The following is a 23778-nucleotide window of genomic DNA, read 5'->3' as shown; positions in this document are numbered from 1 at the left end:
CTCTTTCCCGGCTGCCCTGTCCTCCCTGCCATGTTGACAGCAGCCTGGCTTGCTAATTCTGGCTGGGGATTTTCCCTGCGGCCTGTTTTTCTCTTTTATCTTCATCAATTGAAGAGACCAGCTCTGCCTTGCAAACTGTCAGAAGGCTTCTGGGGTTTGGTGTATTTTTTTTTTCTTTCACATAATTCTGGGTCTTTTCCCAGATATGTATTTTCTCTCCGACTACCTTCTAACTTGTTGAAGTTTCCGCCCACGTGACTTCCAGCATGAATTACCAGAAACCACAAGAGAGAGAGCGCGCGCAAGCCCCAAAGTGAGCGAGATGTCCCTGTGGGGAGCAGTCCCCCTGCACCCCAGAGCAAGGAGGACGCAGGGGTCAGAGGTGGCTGCAGGGCCAGTAGGGGAGGCACCTGTGGAGGGTGGAGGGCTGGTGGCCCAGGGACAGTCAGGAAGGGAGGCCAGCTGGTGACCCGAGAGCCCAGAGGCATCTGGGGCTGTGCGTGAGAGCCCGGAAGAGTTCAGCCATGCCACACAGCTCCGACAGCAGCGACTCCAGCTTCAGCCGCTCGCCTCCCCCTGGCAAGCAGGTAGGGTCCCCGCTCCCTCTCTCCTACCCTCGGATTCTCCTGGGGGGCAGGAAGCCGGGCAGTCCTTCTTGTCCTGCTCAGGGAGCTGCAGAGAGAGGAAGTGGCTTGTGGCATGAACACTCTATGAGACTGAGACATGGCATCTGTAGGGAAGCCGTGCACAGTGGCCTCTGCTCTGCCAAAGCCCCTTTTCCTCTCCATTGCCCAATGGTGCCCATTGTCCCGGCCTTGCAGGTGTCCCCCCATGAAGCTTTCTAAGTAGCAAAGGGGAGGATGAATGTCAAATAACTCAGAGGAAGTGGTCCACTCTTCTCTCCGGCACTGGAAAGGTGACCGGAGGAGCCTTAAGTTGCCTGCACAGCCCAAATCCTGGATGTGTGGTTTCTCTGGAAGAGTCACGAGGGCATGAGAGGAAAGGGGTCAAGGTGGGCTTTGGGAACAAGTTGACAGGAGGAGAAGGAACCTGGCGCAGGACGATCTCTGCTGAGGTGCTGCCTCTGTCCCCACACCTGCCAGCAGGGAGAGAGATGCTGGAGCTGCAGCCAGTGCCTCTTTACTCAGTGGCTCCTGGACAAGAGGAAGGAAATAAAGGGGAGATGGCCCTGGGAACCAGTTGGAGACATTTGCTAATAGCTTACCTCAGCTCTGGGGAATTGAGGCAGGGGTTCCGGGAGATTTTAGAATTTAGATTGATTTCCATGTCAAGAGTTTTCAGCTCGAGTTGCCAAGACCTTGGGCTCTCTACTCACCTCACTGCTCCTGGGGGCTTCCTCTTTGCCGCATCCTTAACATCCCGCCCCAGGGAAGTCCTTGTCCTTCTCCTCCAAGTATCTATCTCCGTGGATTAAAATCTTCCCCACCTTTGAGGTTCAACAACTGCATTCTTTCCTTAGCGTAGATATCCAAGGGGCTTTCAAAATGCCCAGCCCAAACGAAGGAAGGTAAATGTCAGACAGAGCATCCATCCTTAGCGGCTAACCCGAGAGAGAAGTCCCGGTGGAGACCTCTAGAGGGCAGACCATCCAAGTTCAAGATGGAATCGGAGCGGCTGGGACTGCCTGGAAGTCTGTGCTGTACTTTTCTTAGGAAGGAAATTACTCACGGCTTCCATGGTAATCTGGTCCCCGCGCCCCTTAGAGGAAAAGCACGCCCTCCTACCTCACCCAGTGCCTTCCTACGGCAATGACCCGGGAGTGCTGCACTTGCTGGGGAGCGCAGGGTCTGGCTTGGGATCTGCGCCCTCTGGCCAGCAGGGAGGTGCCAGGGAGCCGGGCGGGAGCTGCATGGGCTTCTCCCAGACGTCTATGCATCCAGCCAAGCAGAAGTCATACCCATCATGGGGTGTAATTAGAGAACACCCCGGGTCCGTATCCTCCCGCGCACCACCCTTGACCCCCGACAGCAGGCAGCCTCCCTAATGAGTCCATTCTTTTTGGCATATTTTTTTTGTACTGGGCATTCTGATCCGGGCGTGGGAAATGTCAAACTGGCTGAGCAGAATGAAGGGAATGAAGGAAAAGAAAAGGCAGCTCTGGGCTGGGGCCCTTGCCCCCCCCCCCCCCGGGTGTGGCCGAAGACCTCATGGGGTACATAACAGTGAGGTCACTGGTGGTGAGGAGGTCTTGGGAAGGCTTTGGACCCGGCACCGCAAGGGGCAATACTCCCAGATTACTGTGAGCTCCTGGGCCAGCTCATAGGGCCTCAGGTCCTTCCCGGGTACAACAGAAATAATGACTCCCGCTTCACAGAACTGGGAAATTAAACAAGAGCACCTCTGAAAACACTCGAGCAGAAGTTGACACATAGTAGATGCTCAACAAGGTTTGGGGAGTGAAAAGAAAAAGAAAACAGCCAAAAAGAACAGCAAGGGGGTTCTAGGAGATATAGATGTGTGTGTGTGTGTGTGTGTGTGTGTGTGTGTGTGTGTACCAGGGTGAGGGTGGAGCAGCCCTGAAGAGGAGGAGAGGAGACAGACACTGCCTTCATTGGCTTCACCATTGTTGCTCAAAACAGCCCCATTGAGGCCTTGAGATCTCATGCTTCTTCCTATAGTTTTTGGCCACATAAGACATAGACAGATCCGAGGATGTGTAACAGGGTATGGAAAAGAATGCTCCTGTGGCTGCAGGCTTTTGGAAAATAAGGGGATAGATGGGTGCATGAAGAGGTGAAGACAAGGAAGGTTGGATGGATGGATAGATGGATGGAAGGATGGATGGAAGGATGGATTGATGGATGGCTGGATAGAAGGATGAATGGAAGGATGGATGGATGGAAGGATGGATGGGTGGAAGGATAGAAGGATGGATGGATGGATGGGTGGGTGGGTGGAAGAATAGAAGGATGGATGGAAGGATGGATGGATGGACGGATACCAAGTACCACAAAAGCCTACTTTACTTCAGAAGAGAAGAGCAAACTCCTAATTCCCATTATCTCTACCTCCTAGGACTCCTCTGACGATGTAAGAAAAGTTCAGAGAAGGGAGAAAAATCGCATTGCAGCACAGAAGAGCCGACAGAGGCAGACACAGAAAGCTGACACCCTGCACTTGGTGAGTGCTGAGAGCTTGGGCTTTGCTCTCCAAACCTATGGACCCTTGGACCACAGCTTTGATTCTGTCTGTGTGGGGATGTGTAGCTGGGGAGAGTAAGAGGAGGGTGACGGCTATAAGGTGAGGAGGACAAGCTCTCCTGTGATTATTTGAAAAATTCTGTAGCAGAGAATGTGCCAGAGGCTGAAAAGAGAAATGAATCTTTCTCCCTGGGGAGAGTCAAGGAGTGGACACATTGGGTGTTGGAAGCCCAGAGGCTGGATAGGGTGAAAGGCAGAATCACCAGCTTGGAGAGGGGACAGCCAGAGTGAGCTCCGTACTCAAAAGCCACCAAGAACAGAAGGTGGACTGACTTGGGGAGGAATTGAGATGTTAAGTGCTTTGGGGAGCCTGTTATCCTACAGTGCTAGGACCACACAAAGTCTCATCCCTTTGGAGGGCAGCTGGGGAACCACCCAAATATCCTTGCATTTGGGACAAGGAAGTCCACAGAATGCTACATCTTACTCCTTTATTCTAGGCATCATTAAAGTTCTATTTTGAAATTTCTATCGTTAATGATATGCCCATGTGAAAGATACAAGTTCAAGTGCAAACATCTGGTCTAGTGCCCATCCTTGCCTCTTGACCCAAGCCGTTCTAGAGCAGGCTGAACTCTCAACTTGGGCACAAGGGTACTGGGTGGGGCCGAGGGGCAGCTCCACTGGTGGCCCAAGGTCTTAGCGGTGCTTCTGACTCCCGGCTGTGTGCTTCATAAAGCAGAGCTTCCCCCGCATCTCCCCATCCTCCCCCTCCCCCTTTGACTCTGCCTCTACTTGGTTCTTTGTTTGACCAGCTCTTACTTCACTGGTTCCTTCCTCTTCATCCCCTCATCCCTTCCTCTAGCAACTCGGTCTTCCCGTCCTTCCAGAAACATTCCCATATCTTGAATATTCTAGTACTTTCTTTCAATGGTAAAAATAAGTACAATTGGTACCAAAAATGAATACACTTGTATTTATTTGGACGATTAGCATGGCACCTGACCAGTTAAGTTAGCATGACTATTTTTACCTCATCAAGACTAAGATACTGTTTTGCCCAAGGTGCAGGCATATGCTTATAATCACAGTGACTTGGGAGGCTGAGGCAGGAGAATGGCAAGTTCAAAGCCAGCCTCAGCAACTTAGCAAGGCCCTAAGCAACTTAGTGAGACCCTATCTCTAAATAAAACATTTTTAACAAGGGCTGAGCCTGTGGCTTAATAGTGCCTCCGGGTTCAATCCCCAGGACAAATAATAATATACAGTTTTAAAGGGAACAAAAGATGTTTCTTCATCTTTGTCAGGAAACCAAGAATAGGCTGCACCAACCTCTCTGATTGATTCTTTTGCTTTATTTGAAATGTAGTCGGTATATCCTCCTTTGCAAGCTAACAATTTTAAGTCCGTAAATATGTGTCAAATTGGAAAAAAAACGAATGAACAGCAAGTCTGTACTAACTGTGGTCAACAGTCTAAATGCTAAGCTGTCGGCGTCCCTGCTACTGACACGCTCCCTGTGATTTCTTTGTGGCCTAGAGTCACATGGAAACACTCCCATTTGCTATTTTAAACTTGAACATCTATGATCCATCACTTTCTCTGAGTCTACTTCTTATTTAAACCAAGCAAACAAAGAAATATCAACTTAAAAGGTTAAAAGCTTCTTTTTTTGTGTACAAGTTGACAGTGTCCTGAGTCAGGCAAACTACTATAAACTGTATATGTTTTTAATATTTTTTTAAAAAAAGAAGTGGAAAATAAATAGAGGTCAGCAGCTCGGTGGCCAGAGGACAGGGTTTGAATCCCAGCTCTGCCACTTGCTATCTATTATCTGTGTGACTGACTCTAGAGCCATGCCCAATTTCCCTTAGACTCTGATTCCTTATCTCTAGAATGGGAAAGGACAGTAACTACTTCATAGGGAAGTGCAGAAAAAGAGCTCAACACAGTGCCTGGCATACAAAAATACTCCAAAAATTTAATTACAAGATTGATAATAATAGTTAATAGTATAAGAAGTAAGATAAAAAAATCACAACTAAGTTTTACACACACACACACACACACACACACACAGAAATTTTCACAGAATCTCAGGGTTGAGAAATTTTTTTAAGGCTGAAATATTTAGGCACACTTTTTTCTTTTTTTTTTTGGTACCAGCAATTGAATCCAGGACATTTAACCACTGAGCCACATCCGCTTTAAAATTTTTTATTTAGAGACTGGTTCTCACTAAGCTGCTTAGGGCCTCATTATGTTGCTGAGGCTGGCTTTGAACTTGCTATCCTCCTGCCTCGGCCTCTTGAGTCACTGTGATTACAGGCGTGCACCATCACACCCGGCTCAGGCACTTCCGATGCCCAAGAAAAGGGTCTTGTAACCTCTAGTGATAGACAGCTCCCTCTCTTCTAACATATGGAGAGGTCCCCCCCTCATCTTGAGCTGCACCCCATCTCCCTATAAATCCAACTCCCTGGTGTCCGTCCACCCTCTTGGGTGCAGACCAATGAGCAGACACATGTGCCTCTTTGCAGCAGCAAGGTTTCCATCTCTCACTTGGACCATCCTCTGTAAAACAAGAGTCAGACCCAAAAGATTGAGTCTAATTATAGTGGTTGTGACTACCTGGGGGTAATTTCTGGAACTTGTAGGTCAGTGGAGCCTCCAGCCTCAATCTCTAGAATGTTCTCATTCTCCCCGCATCTGAGCTCACGCTCCTCACCCACTTCTTTCTTTTGAGCACCACTACATTCTTCTTCACTTTTCTCCCAGTGAGCAGATCACATCGGAGTCTACGCAGCAAGCCTGTGGACTGCTGTCGATGCAATTTGTTTTTCTTGGCTTCAGGTGGGAGCTTTGGGCAGCAGCATGTAAATTTTCACTATCAGACAGAGAGCTTGGCCGTGGTTTGCACTGTTCATTTCCTCTGGGTCAACAGACGCCCTTCTTTCCCATACATTGTCCTCTCCATCACATTTGTGATTCAGGTAGAAGCTTCTATTCACCACCTGAGTCGGGTTTCACGCCTGGGTTTGCCCTTGACCCCTTTCCACGCTTGCTATACATGAAATCTTCTGGCACCTTTCTCTAGCTGAAGGACTCATCCAAAACTTTGCAGACCAGGCTTTAGAAATTATGGTATCAAATAAGGGCCATGCTTGTCTTGGGGTCTAGCCTCAAATGCTGGGGTGACATGGTTTTCCTGGTTTCAACTATCTATTCTCTCCAGTGAGAGTAAGGGATTCTGGCTATTGGACATTTGAGTAGCTGTCCTATTCATGGCTCCCACCAACACACATTGATTCCTTTTAAAATGACTTGAGGGAAAGAACATTTAGTGATGATTGTGTTACAAAATGAACCAAGGTGACACATAGTGGATCAAGTGATTCTTTTTGTAATTGTTACAAAAACAGAGTCTACATACAGTTTTGATTCTCTTTCAGTTTGATGTCTCACACAAGTGCCCATCATACTTATTTCTTTTTCTCCCACGGGCAACTGAAGGGTCCCTTAGGTACAGTACAGATGTCAACTAGAAGAAGAAAGGCATGACTTGCCCAGTTAGTTCCTAAAAATCTCAGCAGCTAAATAAGTGGATCCAAGATAATCAGCTGAAAAACCATTAGAACTAATAAGAGAATACAGACAGCTTCCAAAATTAAAACAAAAAGTAATGCCTTTTCTACATGCAAACCATAACAAATTAGTAAATTTAATGGAAGGAAAAATCCCAACCACCACCATTATATGAGAAAGGGGTCTGGGTTTGACTCAGAGGTAGAGTGCTTGCCTAGCATGCATGAGGCACTGGGTTCGATACTCAGCACCACATAAAAATAAAATAAAGGTATGTGTTCACCTACGACCAAAAAATAAATGTTTGAGAAAGGAATAAATTTAACAAAAATCATGAAGGGTTTAATTAAAAAAAAAACTTTTAAATGATTCTAAATGACTTTTTAAAAATTCAAATACTAAATAGAAAGATATATCTTGTGTAAACTTAATATTTTCATTAAATTAATCTATAAATTTAATGTACTACCAATAAAAATTCAGTAGAGTCTTCTGGAAATTGGGGAAGAACTAGATGAGCTGTTCTAAATCCCCAGTGAAAAAGAACCATCTGAAAATTGCCAAGAAAATGCTAAAGAAGAAGGGGAATGAGGGATTAGCCGACTAAGCTGAAACGATTTGGAAAAGACAGAACGTTGAACAGATTACAGAAACAGACCCAAAAACAAATTTAAAATTTAAGAGCCAAATACCTGTGACAATTCCTAAGACTTAGAACAAATACAAGACAACCAGCATGACATTTCATTCTCCTGAGGGAGGGCAGAAATCTTCCATAGAGTTGGGACAACTAACTCATCACTTGGGAAAAAGGGGAAAAATGGACCCTCCATTCCTTATATAACACACAGAGACAGATTAAATCAAAAAAGAAAGAAACTTGGGGAAAAATTTTTTTAACCATGCATGTTAAAAAATTGATCTTAGCCTGAAGAAGTCTTTTTCAAATAAAATAAAAACTCCTGAGACTACAAAGGAAAAAAAAAACTGATATATATATATAAACTTTATGCATTAAAAAGTGAAAAAAATTCTATATAGTTCAAAATACTATATGCTAACTCAAAGGCAAATGATAAACTGGGGGGAAAATATCTGTAACATTTATGACCAAAAAAGGTATGTTTACTTAATATATGAAAGCTCTTATGAATAGGAAAATGATTAACAACCCCAAAGAAAAATGAGCAATGATTATGAATAGGCGACTCCAGAGAGAGATAAATGGCAAATAAATACGTGCAAATATGCTAGACTTCACTTATATAGGGAAATGCCAATTAAAGCAAAAGTGGGATTTCTCTGCCAGATTGGCAAAAAATAAAATGCTGCTAAATCACGATGTTGCCAAGGCAATGGAAAGGCAGAACCATCACATGCTGCCGGTAGGAGTACAGATGGTGTATCCCCAGTCGAGGGCAGCTTGACCATGTCACTTCCAATTATGAGCACTCATGTCCTGTGGGTCAGCATTGAGGTGTCTACGCACAAACACGTCCACAGATTATCCACCACTGTGCATTTAAAGATAATCATTGCTGCATTGTTTCTTAGAGAAAAGACTGGAAGCAAGCTAAATATTCATCAGTAAAGGAGTGTTTAAGTAAATTAGAGTTTGTCCATTCAGTGGAATACTGAGGAGCTATTAATAAGTTACATCTGAATGTGCTGATCTGAAAAGATTATCAAGTTTCTATACTCTTAAAGGAAAAAAGTATAAATATGGCACCTGGTTTTTCCACTCTGTGTTTTTAGCAACAAGAAAAACTCTTTGTACATAATTGTACAAACAGAAATTTTCAAATAGATTACCCAAAAAATTGTTGATGATTTTTTCTGAAAAGTAGGAATAAACGTCTGAGAGAGAGATACTTTCTTTTTAAAATCTTTTTTATTTAATCAGTTGCTTTTATTTTTATAATATAGGTACTGAAATTCTTGACATTGATCAATGCTAAATATGCATTGAATGCTTCCTTTTCTACTTATGATATCACCCATCAAACAGCTCTCCAACCCAGTTGATTGTAGTGGCTCCTGGGAGCCTCACAGCGTGGAGGATTTTGAATCACTGTAGAGTCAGTGGGAAAGAGACTTGAGATTAATGAAGAAGCATTGTTGCCAGTTGCAGTGGCACACACCTGTAACCTCCCTACTCCAGAGGCTGATGCAGGAGGATCTCAAGTTCAAGGCCAGCCTGGGCAACTTAGTAAGACCATATCTCAAAATAAAAATGAAAAGGGCTGGGATGTGGCTCAGTGGTAGAGTGCTTGCCTAGCAGGTGCAGGCCCTGGGATGAATCCTCTGTGGGTGAGAAAAAAAAAAAGAGAAGCAGCCTGGTTCATGAAGAGACTAAAGGTAGAGGAGATGTGCTACTGGAAGTCAGATCTGGCCTTGAGGATGGAACTGGAAGCAAGTTAGAGTAACAGGGCCAAATTTGGGAGCTGGGTACCTCGGTACAACCTTTAGTTGGGGCTGGTGCCTGAAGGAATCTCACACTTATTTAGGAAAAGAGAGGTTTACTAGTTCCCGGATACATGTTTAATGTTATATACAACAGAAAAATATCGAGAGTACATTAGGCAATAACAAATCTTTGAGCTAATGTTGTGAGATATACGATATCTACAATTAGAGGGAAATTGAGTAATGACAGAACTCAGTAAAGTTATGTTACCCACGGGCCTCCTGTAGAATGGCACTGTTGTTCTTGGCTTTCCGGGGAACCCTGGGAGAGAAGGCAGCTTGTGGTCCTATGTCACTCCTAGAGCTCTTTTTCTTTCTCTCCGGGAGACCATGCCTAATGTTCATTGGCATAGAGAAGTTATGGATCCATGAAACACCAAAGGAATATTCTGGATAGTTCTACCCTTAAAAAGTTCAATGTGAAATCAGTGAAGCTTCCATGAAAAAGAGACACCTCTCTTGGGCCACCATTGCTATCAATTTCTTTTTAAAAACACAATAATTGAGCACAATTGTGTTTCAAGCACTGTGTGTTGAGTGCTTGGCTGGCAGTATCTCATTCGATGTGCACCAAAGCCTTATGTAATAATTTTACATTAGGTTAGGCAGCTTGTCCAAGGCTACCTAGCTGCATCTTCAGAACCCATCTTCCTCACCCCTACTGCCTCTTTCTCCAGTCTTTCATGAGGATGTGTTCATCTTCCTCGACTCTATACTTCTTGGAATCTTTACCTGAATTTATTTTTCTGTTTTTTTTTTTTTTTTTTAATAATGTCCTCCAAAATTCACACTTTTCCCCATCTGTCAATAATAGGCCTGGTCAAGAAAGTAAAGATATCCCTATATCAATTGAAACCGTTCTTTGAGAAGGTTGTATAGCAATGAACATTAACATCTTACATGAGAATAACCTTTGAAGTAGTATTTCCACTTACAAGAGATTGAAGAAAAATTATATATAAGGCTACTCAATTTACCAGTATTTGTGAATAGTGAACACTTTTTTTTTAATATATATATACCAGGGATTGAACCCAGGGATATTCAAATACTGAGCCACATCTCCAGCCCCTATTTGTATTTTATTTAGAGACAGGGTCTCACTGAGTTGCTTAGTACCTCACTGTTGCTGAGGCTGGCTTTGAACTCGCAATCCTCCTGCCTCAGCCTCCCAAACGACTGGGATTAAGGGGTGTGCCACCATGCCTGGAATGAATGGTAAACATTTTAATAAAGTGTTTGATAATGCTATAAAATTGGGCAGCTAGATAACAATAATGGATTAGCATATTATAATACACTTATACAGAATTTTATGCTGGTATCCAAAATTATCATGAAGATCTGTATGTACCAATTTAAAAGATGTCAGTGGGGTAGCATTGAGTTAAAAAAAAAAAGAAGTAAATTATAAAGAACATGTAGAGTAAAATCCTGTTCATGGGAGTTAAATCTGTGGTTTGGGGAACAGTTGCACGTATAAAGAGATGTCTGGAAGGATATTCTCCAAGATGCTATTAGTAGTTGTTTCTGAGTGGCTGAGTTTCAGTAGCCTTCCTTAAGTACTTTTCTGCATTTTTAAAATTATAATGAATGCGTGCCATTTTTAAAAAATCAGAAGTAGTCTAAAATAGTCTAAAATTTTGACTGTTTTATTTGGGGAAAAAGACATGCCAAGGCAATTCACCACTGACTGCTTATCCCACGGAGGATGGATCTGGGGGCGAAGTGGATCTAGGGTGTTTGGGGAAGGACTGATCTGGAGACTATAAAGAAGTCAGTCTTAAAAGGATCACGGGGCCCAGGTCACAAAATGACAGCTGCTATTCAGGAGACATCCCTCCGGGGCACCGCCAGCAGTAGCCAGGCTTCCTTTCTTCTCTTGAGAAGAGTGAGAGTCTCCCCAGAGAGCCCAGGCTGCTCAAAGGGTTTCCCAGTCTCTCCTGCTTCCTAGGGGGAAGCCCAGGACCCACAAGAAGAGGGTGGGATGTCGGTACAAGAGCTCACCATGGGCCCACATGGTGGCCTTTTAAAGGGAATGGTAATGGTTATGGTCATACTACTTGTCCTAAAATGATAGAATTCAAAGAAAACTCAGAGATCTTTCAGACCAACCTGTTGTGTGGCCAACAAAGAAACTTTCTCAAGGACACCCAAGAACCCAAACCTCTGGCCTCCCCATCGTTCTACTTTTGTTTTGTGCTACTTTGCTGGACAGAGCTTTGCTAGGTGGGTGGTATTGATGCCACAGGTCCTTTTGCAAAGAATATGCCGAGAACTAGGCCATCAACCAGATGCGCAGACAGCCTGGGCTCTCAGCATCTCCAGAACACTCAAACAGCGAGAGACCAGAAGGAGAGCTCAAGGTCAAGGAGCGCTGAAGCCTGCAGGTTTCTTTATTCAAAAGAGGTTTTAAAGTAGTCACCCAAAATTAAAAGGACAATGAGATTTGGGGGAGATTTGATATTTGCATCAAATTAAATAAATACTTATACTGAGAAAAAACATCTTTTAAAGAAAAACATCAAGACTCCCATCAATAAGTGGGCAGAGGCTATGAACTGAAATCTTACACAACATTTTTCCTACCAAAATGAAAATAACCTAATTTTGTATTCTGATTATGAAAACGATACACAATAAGGCAAGGTTTCTCAACCTTGGCTATTGACATTTTGAGTCCAGTAATTCTTTGTTGTGTGCATGTGGTTATCCTGTGCATTGCAAAATGTAAAATCTACAATCTGCCCAATAGATGCCAATAGCACTCCCTCCCCCTGTTATGACAACCAAAAATACTCACAATATGTGTCAAATGTCCCCTGGAGGGAAAATCACTTGTGGTTGAGAATGCTACATTGAGACAGATGCAGAGAAAGTTGCTCTTCCTCCTTAGTTATTGATTACTGTAACATTAAAGTGAAATTAAGAAATCTTCATAAAGCTGGCAGGCAAAAAGAAATGATTTAAATTTAGAGCACTAAGCCACTGCTCTGTGCAGATACTGTCAGCTCCAGGCACTGTTGACACGAGATTGCACAAGTTGTTGTGAAATGGATAACATGTATTGATTTCTGGTGACAGGAGGATTGATTTGTCTGTCCCTTGCTCTGCTAATCTCTCACCTAGGAATATGTTCCTAGAAAATAATTGAACAAAGACAAAATCCAAAACGCATCCAGGTGTTCATTCCAGCATTGTTTATGCCAGTGAGATGGTGATCGCAACAAAAGGTTCAACATTAGAAGACCATTTTAAGTAAACTGTGGATCATCAATTTCATGATATCACCATTAAAATAATACTTATAGTGACTGACCGTATGGGAGTGCCAAAATGACAACAGAAAGCAAAATGCTGATTGTATATGTACTATGGTTGAGATTTTGTAAAAATAAGTAGGCATACTAATTTATTTTTTTTTTACTATTTATTTATTTATTTTATTGTTACTGTGATTAAACCCAAAGGTGCTTTAGTACTGAGTTACATCCCCAGTCCTTTTTATTTTTGAAGACAGGATCTCACAAAATTTCTGAGGCTGACCTGATCCTCCTGCAGCAGCCTTTCAAGACCATGAGGATTATAGGCGTGCGCCACTGCATCTGGCACAATATTATTTTTTATCATAGACAAACAAATGTAAATACTCTTAAAAAAGGCATACTAATTTAAAAGGACAAGATGACAGTATGTACAAATGAAAGCAGGTACGTTAGGGGACCAGGACCATGGGTGTTTCCAATTTTAAAAATTTATTTTTTAATTGGTAAATCATTATTTTATATAATCATGGGGTTCATTTTGCCATTTTTATATATGTACATAATATGATTTGGTTAGTTGGTGTTTTTAATTCTTAAATATATTTTTAATGTAATCATACTGTGCATTTTTAAAAAATATTCTTTATTAGTTATTGATGGATCTTTTTAATTTTTATTTATTTGCTTATATGTGGTGCTGAGAATTGAACCCAGTGCCTCACACATGCTAGGCAAGTGCTCTACCACTGAGCCACAATCCCAGCTCCCCCATACTGGGCATGTTTATGTTAAAAAAAAAGGAGGAGGAGGAGGAGGAGGAGGAGGAGGAGGAGGAGGAGGAGGAGGAGGAGGAAATGGCCAAATAGAGGGTCCAGGGAACTCTGAAGGAAACTGACTAAGAGAACAGAAAAGAGATCATTAAGCTAGAATTTCAGAGATCAGGTTTTGGTGGGAGACCTTATAATTTATCCTCCAAATAGGAACTCTTTTGAGAGTAAAAAAGGGCACTAGGAAATATTATACCAGGGCAGCAAGTGTGAGCTGGGACAGTCTCAGGAAATATCTGGACACCCTAGACTTAGGGGAACCAAGGAAGGCAACCCAGAGCTCTTATGGAAACTCAAAGGAAATGATTAAGTTCAAATCCAAGCTGAGGGCCCAAATCCCTAGGGCCAATAGGCAATGTCCTGCAACTGAGGACCCTGGAACTCAGAGATCTTCTGGGTCCTTGGTTGGTGCAAGAACAGGCCTTCTTGTTCACTAAGAGGGTGGCAGTGGCAGAACGCTGTTCATGAAGAGCCGTATTCCCAGCCCGGGAGCTCCTGTCTGTCTGCAGAATTGATTCATCCACTCAGCAAGTATTTCCTGTCTCCTCCTTGCAGGTCTGGTCAGTTCTAGGCACTGAGAATATAGTAACAGCGACCAGACAGGCTGGGACCCTGATTTCATGTACCTTACATTCAACCTCAAGTCTAGAAAACGGAAAAATAAATGAACACATTAGGCACACCACGTGAAAAACGGTTCAAAGAAAATGAAATAGTGCAAGGTTGAAAGTGGTTAAGGGACAGGATGCGATAGTGATGAGGGAAGGCTGTTCCGAGGCCCTAAAATTGGAAATCAAATGCAAATAAAAGAGCAAGGTCAGCCAGGCATGGGGTCGCACACCTGTAATCCCAGAGACACTGGAGGCTGAGGCAGGGGGATCACAAATTTGAGACCAGCCTCAGCAACTTAGCAAGACCCTGTCTCAAAATAAAAGACTGGGGATGTGACTCAGGGATAAAGTGCCCCAAGTTCAATCCCCAGTACCAAAAAAGGAAAGAAAAAGAGATGGAGGGATCTGGGGAAAGGGAGTTTTCAGCAGAACCTTGCGGCCAAGCCCAGGGGGAAGCATCAGAAAGATGCCTGGTGGAGCAGAGACAGTGGGAATGAAGTCGTATGAAGGCAGTTGAGCTATTGGAAGCAAGGGCTGGATTGGGGTGGGGGTCCACAAAGTTGATTCTAACCCTGGCTTGGAGATTTCTCTCAGTCTAAATTCTGATTACAAAATGGGAAGCAATGGCACCTCATTGGGATAAGTGAGAGCAAGGCTATATTTTCTCTTCTGCATTGGAAAGAAAAGTAAGTCTAAAGACGTGAGGCAGGAGATGGGCCTTAGGTTGGAGAGCCCAGCCTTTTCTTATTCATCATTCCATGTGTTCTCATGCGTGAACATGCTGCCCTTCTTTCTGGTTGTTTATAAGAACTTCAGGAACGCCAGCTGTTTCGCTGTCTTGGCTTCGCACCACAATGCTTGAGTCTGTCTGGTTGGGATGGGGAAGGTCAAGTTCAAGCTGGGGAAATTATGTCAGAGTTCTGTGAGTGGAGTTCCTATGTAACTATCCCAAGTTATAAAGCAGAAGCAATTAACGTACTTGAATATTGGGTCAGATATTCCCTTGTGGATATCATAAGTCTAATTGGTATACTTTCTCATAGGCACTTCTTAGGTTTGGGTAAATTATCACAGGTTCCAAGTTGGCAGTCAAATGAACATGATTTTAGTGCACATTTACTATGAGCCAGGCACTGTCCTTGTCACAGAGGACAAAACAGTGAAGACAATAGCAGTAGCTCCTTCCCTCACAGAACTCAAGGGGAACTAATATGATAAAACTATAATCATTGATATTTGACCAGGTTCCCTACCTCTTGCCTGTCCATCATAAGAATGAACTGCTGGACTATTAGAAATTGTATTTACCAATTACAGTAGTGATAGAATTACAAAGTGTCTAAATGGGCATTTTCTTTTAGGAAAAAAAAAAGTTTAACTTAGAACCGTTCTCTCAACCCTTTAAAATTCTTTGTATTTATATTTTATACTTTTATATAATAAAATATTTTTGATAAAATAAAAATATAAAGTATATATCAGCCTGGTGGAACATGCCTATAATACCAACAACCTGGGAGGCTGAGGCAGGATGATCACAAGTTCAAGGCCAGCCTGGGCAACTTAGGAAGGCACTGTTTTATTTTTTTATTTGTTAATTTTTTTTAAAGAATAAGGTCTTTTCTTTTCTTTTCTTTTTTTTTTTTTTTAGAGAGAGAGTGAGAGAGGAGAGAGAGAGAGAGAAAGTTTTCTAATATTTATTTTTTAGTTATCGGCGGACACAACATCTTTGTTTGTATGTGGTGCTGAGAATCGAACCCGGGCTGCACGCATTCCAGGCGAGCGCGCTACCACTTGAGCCACATCCCCAGCCCAAGACACTGTTTTAATAACAAACAAACAAACAAACAAAAAAGGTCAGGGGAGCTGTGGATGTGGCTCAATGGTTAAGCACCCCTTGGTTCAATCCCTAGTGTGTGTGTGTGTGTGTGTGTGTGTGTGTGTAAAAGAGTGTGCGTTTGTGTGTACACCTGCACAGTGCATTTTGTTTATAAAATAAAAATATATAAATACATACAATAAAGTTAAACACTGTCATTATTATATTATCTTTAAGAGGTCTCTGCTAAGAACATGATTCTCAAATTGGCTGAACATGAGGTTCCTCTGGGAAGTGTTTTTAAAATCTGGCTTCCTGTGACCCAGCCCAGAACAATGAAATTGGAACCTGGGGATGGTGAAGTCCAGGAAGGAAGACTGTCTGGCGCCCTCCAGGTGACTGCAGCGTGCAGCCGGAATCAGGAGCAGGCCCGTGGGCATTTACCCAGACACTCTGTGCCAGGGGCCTGATGGCACAAACCAAGCCAACACATCAAACCTGTGCTCTAATGGCAATTCCCAGTCATTCTGTGGTTTTCTAGAACTGGGCTCTGGTGACGACCTCCCTAACTGGAGGTACCAGTCGGGATTGCATCTGGTCCCAGTAATAGACAGCCCTGGAGTGGAAGTTTGCTTTTCTCGCATAACAAGAGGCTCAGAAGTCCCCAGAGCAGGCTAGAGCAGGGGCGCACCCAGCGCCTCGCTCTGCACAGTCATCTTGGCTCATGGCTTTCATCCTTGAGGTGCACTGTGGCCGCTGAACTTCCAGGCAGCCATCTGTGTTGAAGGAGGGTGACCTCGTGCCCTTGCAAGGCTTGGCCTTTTCACAGGGAAGGCAAGCTTTGCTCCCTGCCCCCTGGCCCCACCCTGTACTTCTGATTCCGCCTCTTTGGTCAGAATTCTGTTACATGGCCACCCTCACTGCAAAGGAAGCTGGGTATTTGAGTGACTCTTTTTCTGGTGTCTCTAGAGGAAAGTAAGGGAGAAGGAGTTCAGGAGGGGTGCTGAGCCGGCCAACCTACAGCGTTTTAGGTCAATGAAACCATAGTCTACAAGCCAAGGGACAGGGTGACAGCCTCCTAACCCTGTGACTCTATACAGGCCCCTGAGGGTGGCCCTTCTGGCTTAAACATCTGTTAATGACAAAGGCACTTAGACCCTAGAGCCTCCGCTCTACAACCTAGGAATGAAGATTTCTCCAAAATAGGCACAGAGGTCATTCAGTGCGAAGACCTGTGGTTTGGCAATTCCTCTTCTCTCCTCCCAGGGCGAGAGGCAAGGGTTGGGGCTAATATCCCCAGGAATGGCAGGAGATAAAGTCACAGATCCCCCAACTGCTTGGAAAGTGTCATATCTTTCCTTCTGAAGCCTTCTCCAAGAATGGCGGGCTCCACCTCTGTGTGCATTTGATGTGTAGGGGCTGGTGGCACCTGGTGAGGTCCAACACACACCTGGCTGTGAAGGACAAACTTCAAATACCACTCTCTAATTTAAGTGTGGGTGTGAGCTGAAAGGTCACCCTATCGATAGATGACAGCACCTTCTGTCGAGGAGGAAACGCACAGGGACTATTTTGGCCCTTCTGGAAATTGTGATGACAAGGTACAAGGAGAAGGTCAAGGCACTAACCTAGAGCTGGCAGGGAGGACCAAGCCCACCCACAAGGTCTGGGGAGTCCCCGCCGCTAGAGCCTTGGGCCAGAGCCCAGCTTGGAAATGCCAGCCTGTCCTTAGTCTTCGTCCCGACTTGGTTGCCTGAGTATAAGGGAAGTGCCTGGGGATTCCCCGTCATTTGAAAGCTCTTTAAGTGACCCCCTCATCAGCCCCTCCAATAGGGGATTTCCCAGAATGTTCCCATGGCCCAAGGAAGCCTCCTCCTTAGCTGGTTGTGGTTCATGACAGAAGTGTCACTGGGCGACAGGTAACGCCACAGGCGAAGTTGAATCGTAAACATTGGCACGAGTTTGAAGAGAGAAGATGGAATCAGTAAGTTCGTGGGACTGAGGCCTCCAGATAATTATCAAATTTTATCAGGTTTATTTAATTAATTTTTTTGTTTTGGTGGTACTGGAAATTAACCCCACTATCACTGAACTACATCTGCAGCCGTTTTGGAAAAATGTTTACGGTGAGACGGTCTCACTGAGTTTCTGAGGCTGGCCTCCAACTTGCCTCAGCCTCCCCTAGTCGCTGGGATCACAGGCATGCACCACCATGCCTGGCACAAATGATTCTGGATCATTCCCAGAGAGGGAGTCTCCTGCATCTTCCTTCAAATGTGGGTTGGACTTAGCGCCTCACTTCTAAGGAACAGAACAATGCTGCAGACGAGACCATAAAAGGTAGTGCTTACCTTTCCCTGGGTAGAGACTAGTCTGCTGATACGCTCAGGTAGCAAATTGGCAATCTGAAGTGTTTGAGAGTTAAAAGGGGCCTGCAGATCCTCTGATTCTGTGGGTTTCAACATTAGCTGCCTGTCACGTCCCCTGGGGAGCCTTTACCAAGCCCATGTCCAGGCTGCAGCCCAGACCTATGAAATCTGAATAGGCATCTGTGCGCCCATTGCTAACGCCCAGGGGATCCCAGGGTATGGGGAAGGTTGAGATTCATTGATTTGATCCAGTCTTCCTGTTTTAAATTGAGGCAACTGGGAATCAACAGGGAAAGTGAATCACTCAGGGTCACCGAGCCAGGACCAGGATCTCGGATCCCCATCCCTGGTAACCACCCATGGAGTCCACCATGGACCCTCACTCTGTCTGGAGGAAGGTGTGGTTTCTAGAAAGCTCTCTTCCAGAGAAGCTGGCCAGGTGAGCCACCTTGGGGTCCTCATGCAGTGTTTCAGTCACCCATACCAGGATCTGGCTTTCTCTTGGGAGACCACAGGGGGCTGAGGACTCTCAGTCGTCTCTAGAGACTTTTGCTCACTATCGTCTGAAGTCCCTTAGAGGAAGCCTTCGGGTGTGGTAGGAGCACAGGCCAACCACGCCCCCTTGGCCCTCCCTGGACCGGGGTCCTTGGATCCACTACTTGACTGTCTAAGTGAACTCTGTAGCACTTCTTCTTGGCAGCAGGCTGCGCCTATGCTCTTTGGAAAGTGTATGTGATGCGGGTTTGTGCCAGGGTTGGCCTCATCCCCAGAGGGGGCGTAAGGACAGCGGGAGGCTTTCTGTGTCCCCCTCAGAGTTATTGTGAGGAGCCTGGTGGCCCTAAAGGAATTCCAAAATTTGGAAAGCAGGGGACAGAGACGCCCAGAAGCAGGCTTCCTCCTCCCACAGTGTAGCAGAAGCCCGACTTTCCCTCCCTCTTCCCCCTCACTGAGCTCTGGGTTCACAGCCTCCGTGGGCAACTTAAGGGACTGGGCGTCCACCTTCTGGACAGACCTCTGTTTTCCTGCTTCTTTAGCTATGCGAGTCCTTTCCAGGGCAAAACTGTCCCCAGGGGTGTCAGAGTGGACTGAAGAGACGGCAGGCAGCAACGTGGAGGGACGGGGGGCCCCAGATCAGCCACTTCCTCCCGCAAGGGAAGTGCAGCCTGAGCTCTGTGTCAGAGTCTGGCTGCTGCACGGCCCCAGGGGGCTGGCAGGGCGGGTTCCTCTGGGGCCCTAGCAGGAAGCCGTCTGGCTTCCCAAGGCAAAGACAAGTGTCTTGTCACGGGTGGTTGTTTTCTGGTCAGGGGCCGCGGGCAGTGGTTATGCCGCTTTCTAGCCCTCTGGGATGCGCAGGGCTGGGGTGGGCAGAGGAGAAATCTAGAGAGAGCGCTCGGCCCTGCCTGGGAGGGAGGAAGGGCCTGCTGTCACTTCCCGAAAGCCGGGCCTGCCTCTAGGTGGCGAGGTCAGAGCCGGCCCACCGGCCCCTCCCTCCTGCCTTGGGGTTTGCCCAGGCTCTTCAGAGCACCAAACTTACAGTAAATGTTGTCACCAGTGGAAACTCTCAGAGGGGGCGAGGAAAAGGGCTCCAGCAAGGGGCCAGGGCTCCCGGCCCCCAGTTCCCGTCTTACCGACACCCCCCAGTCTCAGCTACTGCTTTATCTTACCTTTCCGTAAAGCGGGGATGACCTGCCTCTGGGATGTGCCAGGAAACAAGCAGTGGTGCAGGGAACAGGTTGACCTGTCCCAGCTTCTGGTGTCCCCCTGCTCCATTCTAGAGAGGGGGGTTTTCCTTGCACTGACCTAGGCACACTTTCTAGCTAAGAGCCTCCTTCAGGAAATGTCAGACTCAGGCTGAAAGTGTTTGCATTTGTCCTTCAAAACAGATGAAAGGGCTGGGGTTGTGGCTCAGCGGTAGAGCACTTGCCCAGCTCACAGGAGGCCCTGGGTTCAATCCCCAGCACCCCAAAAAACCCCAAAACGAAAACAGACAAAAACTTGGATGATGGGCAAGCCCACATCTGTATGTTCTTCTGCGGCTTAAAAAAGAACCCAGGGGGATGTGGGGCCAGATGATGGGCAGCGTCACTGACGAATTCCATCTAGCTCTCTCATGCTCTCGATGGGTTATTTAGGGCAAACTTTAGTCAAGTTATTTTACATTTGATCACCGCCCACCAAATTTCTGAGCCAACTTCTTCAGCCAGCAATTGATGTTGTTAGCCAGTCAATCAACAAACACTAGAGTCCATATAATGTGCCAAGTACTTAAATGGGCACTTTGAATAAGTGCTTGGATATTTAAAACAAAAATTTTTTGGGAGGGGGATACCGGGGATTGAACTCAGGGACACTTGACCACTGGGCCACATTTCTAGCCCTATTTTGTACTTTACTTAGAGACAGGGTCTCACTGAGTTGCTTAGCGCCTAGCTTTTCCTGAGGCTGGCTTTGAACTTGCAATCCTCCTAAACCACTGTGATGACAGGCGTGTGCCACCACGCCCAGCCACTTAAAACAATTTTTTAAAATATTTTTTAGTTGTAGTTGGACAAAATACCTTTATTTTATTTATTCATTTTTATGTGGTATTGAGGATTGAACCCAGGGCCTCACCCATGCTAGGCGAGCACTCTACCACTGAGCCACAGCCACAGCTTAAAACAAATTTAATATCACATTTAATGAGGGTTTTCAAACTTGCCTGGTCATTAGAAAGAACTGAGATACTTGTTGAAAACTCAAATTTCTAGCCCCTTGCCCTCCAAATCTCAAACTCACTAACACCCCAGTCTCTAGATTTCAGGAAGGATTGTAACTATGGCTTTTTTTTTTTTTTTTTTAATCGAGCCCTCAAATTAATTGTGATATGGCCAGTTTTGGAAATACTGACCTAAACCAACTAGAACTAGAAAAGTAAGACCTGGTCACCAAATACCAGGTTGTTTTTTTCAACTGAAATGTAATTTATTGGTATCTCCAGAGCCACACCCCCTTTCTTGGGGGTCTTAATTAGCAGAGTGGACCTGCAGGATTCAGTCACAGAAGGTGAACCTCAAAATCACTTTGGAAATGCATTCTCAGGCTTTCTGAAGGTGGGATTGTTTCTCAGTGATTGTTAATTAGCAGAGTTCAATTGTTGGCTTAATAATAATGTATTCAGGAATCAGCGCTCCTTAACCTGGGCTTTCCAGGTTAGCATATATCAGATGGTTCCCCCAAGCAACTGGGAAAAGATTTTTCTGGACAAAGGACTTTGTTTCTACACAGGCTTCAGACACACTGAGTGGACAGGTCTTTTCCTCATTGCCCCTGTACAAAGTTTCACCCTCTGTGGTTTTAGTTTCCCACGGTCAACTGTGGTCTGAAAATATTAAGTGGAAAATTCCAGAAATAAACAATTCAGACATTTTAACTAACTTTCATTAAAGTATGTTGTTATGATCACTCTATTTTATTATTAATTGTTGCTAATCTCTTGTTGTGACTAATTTATAAATAAAACATATCATGTGTGCATATGTATAGAAAAAAGCATAGAATACGTTGGGTGCTATGTAGAGTACTAGTAGGTGCTGAACACAGTACATGTTGGGTTTTAGGAGCATCTTGGAACATATCCCCTCAGGGTAAGAGGAGACTAGTGTACTGAAAACCCTTTGGTGGGTAGATAGGAGAAGAATGAGACATGGTAGGTGTCTTGGACCCTTTAATATTCACAGAGTCACTCATGTTCTAGAATCTGGGCAAAGTAGACAGTTAGCCATGGAGTGTATTTATAAGACTGAATGGAAATGCTGGGAACATTTGGGGAACATATTGCGTAAGGGGATGGAAAGAAGTGAATTGGTACAAGATGTTCTCACAAGCTGCTCTGCATTTCCTCAGGATCCGGGCTGCCACACAATTCCCCTCGGCACATACTTGCCACTCTCAACCCACAGACGCTCAGGAGACCCTGTGTGCAGGCGCTGAGCTCAGGTGCAGCTTGGGTCTCCAGCACAACGGGGTTGAGAGGTGGTGAGGCCTTCAAGAGGGAATTAGGTCGTTAAGAGGCATCAATTCTTTTCCTACTTTCAGGGGATTGGATTGGTTTCCAAGTGTGGACTATTATAAAGAAGGACTAGCATTCCCCTCTCTCGCCTACACGTGTCCCTTTGCCATTACCCACTTGCCGGTCCACTTTTCCTCTTTGCACAGAGCAGCATGGGGCTCGCACCAAAAGCCATGTGGGTGCTGGCATCATGTCCTCAAGTTTCCAGAACAGTGAGCTAAAAAAACAAAACAAACAAACAAAAAAAAAACACAAATCCTTTGTTCTTTATACATTACTCATCCTCAGGTATTTGATTATAGCAATAGAAAATGGGCTAAGGTTTCATTTTGTGAAATTGCTGCTTTTAAGAAGTCAAAACAGACAAGTATCAGCAGTGTCGAGTGAGTCAATCCAGTATCTATGCGTCTACACGCACACACGTACATACTAATACGGGTGCACCCACAAACACAAACGTCCATGCACGTGTGCACACTCTCACGTATGCACAAGAGCCCTCTGATGCCCTTCTCTGTGGCTGTGCTAGTGAGAAACCAATCTGGCCTCCCCCACCCTCCCCAGCCTGCCAGCCCTGCCTTCCCTGACCCTGATCGCTAACGCTGGTCCTCCCGCTCACAGGAGAGTGAGGACCTGGAGAAGCAGAACGCAGCTCTGCGCAAGGAGATCAAGCAGCTCACGGAGGAGATGAAGTATTTCACGTCGGTGCTGAGCAGCCACGAGCCCCTGTGCTCGGTGCTGGCCACCAGCACCCCCTCGCCCCCCGAGGTGGTCTACAGCGCCCATGCCTTCCACCAGCCTCACGTCAGCTCCCCGCGCTTCCAGCCCTGAGCTTCCGGACCAGGGGAGAGGAGAGCCCCCCACCCCTGATGTCCTGCAGGCCTCGGGAGGGACGCACGGACTGTGTCCCGGCTGCCCTTGTCCCTCAGAGCCGACTCTCCACCTGGAGACCCAGCGACAGAGGCCCAGGCGGGGACTGGACTCAAGACTCTACAGAGGGGTGTGAGGCCTCCCAGCAGGTGGCAGCCACTCGGTGTGTGCTGGACCTCCAAGTGGGTGGAGGCCCGAGGCAGAGGAGTGACGAGTGACCAGAAGGAGGCCTGAGTCCCAGGCGTGGAGGGAGGGGGGCAGGGGAGGGTGAGTTTTCTAAATAAATGTTTTTAAAGAAACCAGCTGGACAAGGCAGTTGTCCCTGTATTACCCTGTCCCTCCAAACTCTACCTGCTGGGGGGGTGGGGCCCTCTCTTTGTTCTTGGTCTCAAGTACCTCTCAGAGCTCCAGAGACTCTGCCAATGCCTCTTCTTTTCTGTCTGGTCAGTCTGCCCGGGAGACCCTCTCCCCACATCTGCTGTCCGCGCCTTCCCGAATCCCGAACCTTCCCAACACACCCGGCCTCTCCTCTAGACTGTGAGCAGGAGAAGACCCTGCGCCAGATGCCGCTGGATGATGGAGGCCAGGGCGACCCACTGCCTCCTCACACACTCCCCGGCCCCTCCATGCGGCCCAGTCCTGGGGGTGCCGAGTGCCAGGCCCAGAGCCAGGTATCTGAGGAACCCGAAGGCAGCTCTGAGGCTCAAGCTGGCAGGTCACCCTTGTCACAGGAACCCCCTCCACCTCCCTTAG

The 23778-nt window shown here is 45.8% G+C and overlaps 1 protein-coding gene across 1 annotated transcript; it reads left to right on the top strand.

The window, feature by feature from the left end:
- The first annotated feature begins 320 nt into the window (after nt 1-320).
- Nucleotides 321-23030, top strand: Batf (basic leucine zipper ATF-like transcription factor). The gene is made up of 3 exons (XM_076848081.2): nt 321-587; nt 3037-3141; nt 22777-23030. Exons 1-3 carry the CDS (start codon nt 525-527, stop codon nt 22984-22986), a joined length of 378 nt encoding a protein of 125 aa, XP_076704196.2. The 5' UTR covers nt 321-524; the 3' UTR covers nt 22987-23030.
- Nucleotides 23031-23778: the final 748 nt, after the last annotated feature.

Source organism: Callospermophilus lateralis, chromosome 3 (assembly GCF_048772815.1).
Source record: "Callospermophilus lateralis isolate mCalLat2 chromosome 3, mCalLat2.hap1, whole genome shotgun sequence".
In the NCBI taxonomy this organism is placed as follows: Eukaryota; Metazoa; Chordata; class Mammalia; order Rodentia; family Sciuridae; genus Callospermophilus; species Callospermophilus lateralis.
This window is presented reverse-complemented; position numbering and strand designations above follow the sequence as displayed.